This window comes from Aspergillus uvarum (assembly GCF_003184745.1).
Source record: "Aspergillus uvarum CBS 121591 unplaced genomic scaffold BO82scaffold_48, whole genome shotgun sequence".
Taxonomy (NCBI): Eukaryota; Fungi; Ascomycota; class Eurotiomycetes; order Eurotiales; family Aspergillaceae; genus Aspergillus; species Aspergillus uvarum.
The window spans coordinates 214,538-222,206 of NW_020291345.1; the positions used below are offsets into that span (position 1 = coordinate 214,538).

The 7,669-nt window shown below is 51.9% G+C and overlaps 3 protein-coding genes across 3 annotated transcripts in view; 2 read left to right on the plus strand and 1 right to left on the minus strand.

Annotated features, from left to right (window-relative positions):
- Positions 1-680: 680 nt before the first annotated feature.
- On the plus strand, positions 681-4,464 carry BO82DRAFT_315631 (acetyl-CoA synthetase-like protein; the record flags this gene model as incomplete). Its single annotated transcript, XM_025632543.1, has 2 exons — positions 681-926; positions 985-4,464. Exons 1-2 carry the CDS (start codon positions 687-689, stop codon positions 4,462-4,464), a joined length of 3,720 nt encoding a protein of 1,239 aa, XP_025489466.1. The 5' UTR covers positions 681-686.
- A 1,058-nt stretch (positions 4,465-5,522) lies between these two features.
- BO82DRAFT_366997 (uncharacterized protein) lies at positions 5,523-6,453 on the plus strand (the record flags this gene model as incomplete). The annotated part of the gene is made up of 2 exons (XM_025637066.1): positions 5,523-5,639; positions 5,791-6,453. The coding sequence occupies 2 exons, from the start codon at positions 5,523-5,525 to the stop codon at positions 6,451-6,453; spliced, it is 780 nt and encodes a 259-aa protein (XP_025489467.1).
- Positions 6,454-6,766: 313 nt separating this feature from the next.
- BO82DRAFT_340875 (MFS general substrate transporter) overlaps positions 6,767-7,669 on the minus strand; it is a 2,457-nt gene continuing 1,554 nt past the window's right edge. Inside the window, exons 7-9 of the mRNA XM_025633529.1 lie at positions 7,337-7,620; positions 7,175-7,277; positions 6,767-7,098 (exon numbers count right to left, since the gene is read on the minus strand). Of these exons, the coding sequence (XP_025489468.1) occupies positions 6,957-7,098; positions 7,175-7,277; positions 7,337-7,620 (529 nt within the window). The 3' untranslated portion in view covers positions 6,767-6,956. The remainder of the gene's footprint in view (positions 7,099-7,174; positions 7,278-7,336; positions 7,621-7,669) is intronic.

A 7,669-nucleotide genomic window follows, 5' to 3' on the forward strand; every position in this document is an offset into this window, starting at 1 on the left:
CTGCATCAGTATGCTCTTATACATTAGTTATTCTTACATCTAATATTCTCGTACGGATTAGAGAATTAGTGCTCACAACCTACGGAAGTCACATAGCATAGATGCTTAGTTAGAGTGAAACTATAAGACGCACATGTTTTTAATGAATTTTAAATAGTTGAACAGAGAGTAAATGGGATTCCATACGTCGCATTGCTTTGCCATCCTGCTTGTTATGTGCTAAGCTATCAATGTAAATAGTTGAATAACGAGCATACCATGACTAAGCATAGCCATTACTATGCATAAACCACTCCAGCCGAAGTATAGAGACCATGTGACTTACCAGGCTAGAGAGAGAGCGGCAGAGGCAGCAGCGCGGCGGCAGCTTTGCGGAAGCCGTGGCGGAAAAAGAGCGGATTTCCCCACGCCTCGGTTGTTGGTTTCCTCCAACCCCTCCTCTTTCGAATCCACTTGCTCAAATCCCATGACTGCATGTCTCCACGTCAGCCTTGGATGCTTCGACCGCGGATTACATCTCCGAATTGATCATCTGATGCCACCAGTCCGGAAAATGGCCGACCGACAAAATCCGGGAAGTCCTGCGGCCATCCAGAGGTACCTGGACAATAGCATAAGATAGAAGAATAAACGTACCTCTCGCCTCACTCCACTCCTGTCGTTCTATTGCAAACTAAGCACTCATCATGGCATCTGCAGTGCTACAGTCTGTGGTGCCAACGCCATCTCGCTCGCCTCCAACCAGTCTGACTCCCGTGAGCGTTGCCTCACCAGCCACCTCTGTCAATGAGCTAGATAGCCTGGAAGAGCACTTTGACACAATAAATCATCTACTTCAAACAAGAGCGAAAGGACGTCTTGGTCATGAGCCAATCGTCGCCTATCCGTCATCTGGCACTAACTACGTCTACTACAGCCCCCAACAGGTGAGACACACATCAAATCATAAATAGCTTCTTTGATCGCTAACACCATTTTCATTAGCTTAACACTTTTGTCGAAGCAGCAGCAGTTCATTATGCCAAGTTAATCCCCCAGCGACGTTCATCCGACGACGCGGTCCAGGTAATCGGCTTGTTGGGCCCCTCGGACTTTGAGTACTTGATCACGCTGCTCGCTATTTCGAGACTAGGACATACGGCGCTTCTGCTATCCACTCGCATTGCCGAAGATGCCTACGTCAGCCTCGCTGAGACCACCAAGGCCTCATATCTCGTTGCCCACACCACCTTCCTCGCCATGGGTGATAAAGTGGCGCAGAGAACGGGCATTCGTCTCCAGCCATTACTGGGACGTGGGGACTATGACAAAACTACCACAGCCACTGTGACGCTACCACCAGCTCAATTGGATGGGCAGATCGAAAATAAGCATATTTGCTGGATCATTCACTCCAGTGGCTCAACAGGACATCCCAAACCCATCTACCAGACGCATGCCGGGGCTCTCAAGAACTATGCCAATAACTTCGGCTTGTGTGGGTTCATCACTCTGCCTCTATTCCACGCTCATGGAATCAGTTGCTTGTTCCGCGCAGTACACTCACAGAAGCTCATATATCTTTACAATGCCGAGCTTCCCTTGACCGCCACTCATCTTCTCACCACCCTTCAAGAGCACCAAGAAATCCAAGTTCTTTATGCCGTCCCATACGCCCTGAAGCTGTTGTCAGAGTCACCTGAGGGTCTTCAAGTAATGGCTCGTTTAGAGCTGGTGATGTTTGGCGGCTCGGCTTGTCCGAAGCCTATCGGTGACAAGCTGGTGCAGAATGGAGTCCGCCTCGTGTCCCATTACGGTACCACCGAGACGGGTCAATTGATGACCTCCTTCCGCGAACGTGAAGACCTGGACTGGGACTTTGTCCGGCCTGGTCCGACCTTATTGTCATACATTCGTTGGGAGGAGCAAATGCCTGGCATTTACGAACTTTGTGTCCTGGAAGGCTGGCCGTCTAAAGTAGCCAGCAACCGACCGGACAACTCGTATGCCACGAAAGACCTCTTCGAGAAACATCCAACAACTCCTAACGCCTGGAGGTATTACGCCCGTCTAGACGACACACTGGTGCTGGAGAACGGCGAAAAGGCCAATCCCCTTGTGATCGAGGGGGTTGCCCGCAATGACCCCAACGTGGCTGAGGCCATTGCCTTTGGAGCAAACAAGCCTCGTCTGGGTCTATTCTTGATACCCGCGGAAGGTTCACCCTGCAAAACCGCAGAGGAGCTCATCGATGCCGTGTACCCTGCGATTGAGCGGTGTAATGCAGAATCACCGGCCTACGCCTACATCTCGCAGGAGATGATAAAGGTGCTGCCGCCAGACGCAGTATTTCGAAAAACGGACAAGGGCACAGTCATTCGCTCGGCCTTTTACCGTGACTACCAGGATCAGATCGACGAGATTTACAATATCGAAGATGCGACCGGAGATCGAGTTCTTGAAGGGACTGCTCTTCTCGCATTCCTTCGGGCACAGCTACTCGCAGTCGCGCCGTCTATTGATTCTTCCATACTTGAAGATCAAACCGACCTGTTCAGCTTAGGTGTTGACAGTTTGCAGTCCATCCGACTGCGCAGCGCTATCATGAGAACGCTCGACCTCGGACAACAGAAATTATCTCAAAACTTTGTGTTTGAGTATCCTTCACTGAAGGCCATGGCCGATGAAATCACTCGGGCTCGTTTGGGCCAAGAGCCCAAGGCTGAGATTCCAGTGGAAGAACGCATGCAAAGCTTAATCGAGAGATACAGTACTGACTTCAAGGTTCATATTCCTGTGTCGCGGGAAGAAGACGCTGAACGGGTTGTTGTGACAGGGGCCACAGGCTCGCTGGGCGCGCATGTTATTGCTCAGCTAGCCGAACGCGAGAATGTCCACACTATCTATTGCTTAGTCCGTGCCGAATCTCGCTACTCAGCCCTAAAGCGAGTTCGCCAGTCACTACGAGCGCGGGGACTATCTCTCACCCAAGCCCATGCCGCCGAGCACAAGATAGTGGCTTTACCTTCGAATCTCTCAGACCCAACTCTAGGTCTTGATGGAGCGACTTATGAGCAGCTGGTGCAATCAGTAACGGCTGTCATGCATTGCGCATGGTCTGTCAATTTCAACTGGTCCCTGGAAAGCTTCGAGGCGAGCTGCATAGCAGGCACTCGGCACCTACTGGATCTCTGCCTCAATGTGCGCAGCCCCAAACCAGCGCGCTTCTCATACTGCTCATCCGTAAGCACTGTGGCCCGAACTCCGGGCAATTGGGTTCCAGAAGCCCTGCCTGAATCGCTCTCTTACGCACAGGGAATGGGATACGCCCAGTCTAAGCTCGTCACAGAGCATATCGTCAACCGTGCAGCTCACTTGACGGGGATGACGGCTCGCGTTTTGAGATCGGGGCAAATCATCGCGGATTCTGTTCATGGTATCTGGAATGCCACGGAAGCCATCCCCATGATATTCCAAAGTGCAGAAACGATCGGAGCACTTCCACAACTGGATGATATTCTCTCGTGGACACCTGTGGATGTTCTAGCAGCAAGTGTCATTGACTTGACTCTTGCGCCAGTTGCAGGTGATGTGCTCAATGTCACTAATCCGAACCTCAACCACTGGGGGAAGGATCTCCTTCCACTCCTCCGACAGGCTGGGTTGAAGTTTGAAACACTGTCTCCCCGCGACTGGGTTCGTCGTCTTCGGAAGTCCAACCCAGATCCCAAAGTCAATCCACCTATCAAATTGGTCGAGTTTTTCGCCGGCAAGTACGACAAGGACACGCCTAGCCGCGTTCTTCTCTACGACACCAAGCAAGCCCAAGCGGCTGCTCCAGCCTTGCGTCAGGCCGGAGGACTGACACTAGAGCTGGTCGATCGATTTCTGTCATATTTCCGCACCCAATGGGCGAAGTCGGCTCCAGAGGCACCTCGGGAGGTTATTGTCCTGACTGGGCCTTGTGGCTGCGGCAAGAGCACTGCCGCCCAGGCCTTGTCGCAACGGTTCAATATCCCTGTTATCGAGGGCGACGACCTTCATTCCCCAGCGGCGCGTGCTAAGATGGCAAACGGAACTCCTTTGGAGGATCGGGATAGGTGGGATTGGCTAGCACATATTCGCGGTGCAGTCATGGATCGGTTGCAGCACTCGACCGGGCCCGCCGTGGCAGTGACCTGTTCTGCGTTACGCACGGCTTACCGCGATGAGCTGCGACGCCTTTCGGAATTATTTGATTTTCCTGTTAATGTCACGTTCGTGCTTCTCTCGATCCGTGACGGGGAACAACTCAAGGAGCGAGTAGCCGCTCGTTCGGAGGTAGAAGCACACTACATGCGAGCTACACTGGTGGATTCTCAGCTTAACACATTGGAGAGCCCGGGTCCATCGGAAAGCGATGTGATTGTACTAGACTCGAGCCGCTCGAAGGAGAAGATGATCGAGGATGTTGAGAATACTGTTGGAGGGATTCTTTCTGCATAGATTTTGATCAGAATAGAGCTTCGTATATACAATGTTCAAGTCTTGAACCACGTCTATTCACTAATTCACATAAAAATGCTGTTTCTGTCAGCAACAGCAGAAGAAAAAAGGCTGGCAAGCTTTTATGCACGGTAAAGATAAGATAGTCGTAGAGCTGGTATGCCCCGGTCTTTCCCGAAGCAATCCTATCTTGAGATATGGTTTCTGCTCTGCTTCGGGAATAAGGATGTTCTTGATCTGGAAGCCGGCCAGTGCAGTGATGGTAGCGTGGCTAGTCCTATGTGTTGTTTACGAATTAAGGCCTCATCGCCTGTCTCTCTTCCTTTTTCTCTCGGGGACTCTCCCAGAGCTATAGCCCTTTTGATAGGCTGCTATCCAGCCCTGCATAGCTCGCCACGTTGGCCACTCCACGGGGCTGAGCCGAGTTTTGATGCTTGATTCCCGAAGTGTCCATTCGAAGCTTTAGATCCTGTTCTGCGCCCATGATGCTTCCTGTTCCGAAGTGGTCGTCTATTTCGATGGCAGCAGGCCACAAACTCTGTACTGGATGTTCACATGGGCTATTTACCGCCCACACTCCCACCTAGCTTTCTGGTTCCAGGGACGGAAGACGAAAGATGATCTCCCAAGGTGATGTTGTCGGAGTGAATATATGGATCACATGCAGCAGTAGTGCCGTAGCTGCGAGGAGATGATCCGAATAATCCATGCACTGAGCCCCCCTGGGTCGGATATCACACCTGGTCAATAACATGCAAATTTCCGAAGTAACGGATTCACAGTTACATAGCTTGTCAGCAGAGGTAGTCAAGTCCAATTGTGATCAATTGCGGACGACGACCTTGAAGGTGGGCATATGGAAGAAACTGTCTTCGAAAGCATATTGACTGCTGTATATCATCCGAACTTTTTCCCGTTGATCCAGCAAAGTTATCATCTACGCGTCCCATCTTGTTTCAAGACCGTAAAGTCTAGCACAGTTCTACATCCTATTGAATCTGAACGGCTTTTCCTAGCGAACCTTCTCCTTTCCATCAATTCCATTTTGCCGTTGAATCATGGCTATCTCAACTCTCGACAGCATAGCCAGAATGATCCTGTGGGCAGCTGCGATATGGCTCTTTCGGCAACATCATAAAGCTCCTGAGGATTTCGCCGTCTCCCGTGGAGCCATGGTTGGTTTGTGAGGATCGTGCTCAAAAGTCTCGTCATCAGCCTACGGACATTGCACCGCCGACATTCCAGTCCCCTCAAGGGAATACCCGCGCCAGAGGTACATGTACCATCTCATTCTCGGGCGACCAGCAGTCACTAACATAGACACAGTCCGTCAACTGGCTTTACGACCACGTGTTTGACATCTTCGACGAACCGCTCGCATTCCCTATCACGAAATGGATCAACCAAAGGCCCTACCCCGCCGGTCTGATGCACTTCTTCGGCCTCTTCGGATCATCCTACATTATCCCCACCACCCCAGAGACCCTGAAGGATGTCCTCTCCACGCACGCCTATGACTACGAGAAAGCCACCGCCTTCAAAACGTACACGACCCGCTTCTGGGGCCACGGGATCGTCTCGCAGGAGCAAGAGGAGCACCGGCAAAACCGGAAGCTGTATCTCCCCGTCTTCAACCAAGGCAATGTGCGCAAACTCGCCCGGACGCTCTTCACCAAAGCCACGCAGTTTGCGGACCGCATCGCCGACCCGGAGGTCGCTGATGATAGTCCTCTTCCACACCTCCGCCGCGCCGGCGTGTCCTGCGCGGTCGTCCCCATCGTGAAGGTGAGCGCCCTGGTCTCCCTGGACGTGACCGGCATTCTCGCCTATGGGGTGGATTTCGAGGCCATCCGGGGCCAGCGACCTGATATCTTCGAGGCCCATGAGATGCTGCTCGCTAGCACCAGGGAGAAACGGATGTTGTTTCTCTTGTACAACCTTGCGCCCCGGTGGTTCCTCAATCTCATGCCTTTTCCCGGTGGTCAATGATGGCCAGCATCTGGTCCTCGCGGTGCACGGTAACAGCCCTGAAGCTGTGACGTAGAGACTCTCGATGCTCGGCAGTAAACCCCACCGAGTCGACGGCGCCGAGGTCGATGCTCACGCCTGGGAGACTCTGAGACACACGTAGCTGGGCTACTGGAGCAATCGTGGCCTCAGGCTGCAACGTCCCAAGTACGTAGCTACACTATTGAATTTATACTGTATACCAAAAACAAATGGATACGTTGACACAATTATTTCATTTACCTCGCGTCTATGTTTCAATCCTGGGTATCGTTCGATTTGTCCAGACCGAGCAGGGATAAAGAACTTCATATACAAACTTGAATCGTAGATAAATACATAGACATCATAAATCACAGAACGCCTTATGCCAGGGCTTGGCTATGCAGAAATCTATGTGCAACAACCATAACTCAAAGAAGCACGGTGACCAGACCCGGCACTTCTAGAATTGACACTGAGCTTCTCGGACCAAAGGTTAGAGCCTATGGCTCCTCCACCGGCAGCTTCGCATTTGCAGCATTCTGCTCCTCGGCAATCACATCGGCGGGAATCTGGTCTGGCGTCGTGTTGACTAGCATGATCATGGGTATTAAGGCAGCGCCGAGAAGGCCGAACGTCACGCAGCTGGAAGAGATCAGTTAATACTCAAGCCACTGAGAGAAAACAGACCATAAAATTGAAGAAAAGAGATTATACTTACAAGCCAACGAGCGGACTACTCGAAGTCTGAGTGTTCATGCCATAAGCGATGGCTTGGCCAATAGCCTCAATACACCGAAATGCTGCGCCGTTGCGCACGTTTTCTAAAAGCGTGTTGGTAAACTCGACCTAAAGTCTGAAAGGGTGTAGCAGATGAAGTCACCTTGCGCATCCGTTGCAAAGGATGAGAGCAACCAGTACATATACGACTGGGACAGGGGGCCCGTCGTCTGTACGAAGAAGTAGGGAAGAAAGGCCGTGGCGTACAGGCCATCGTTCCAGTCGATGTTACCGGGGTCGTGACGGTCAAATTTCACCTGCATGATGATGGACCAGATGTAAACGCCGATGTTGAGGATGACGACGGTGTAGAGACCGATCTGGGCGCGGCGACGCTGGCTCATGCCCTTCATATCGAGGATGAAGCCGAGACCAAAGCAGCCAATACTAGAAATATGGTTAGGGTTTGGATGGTGCGGTGAGATCATGGGGGGGG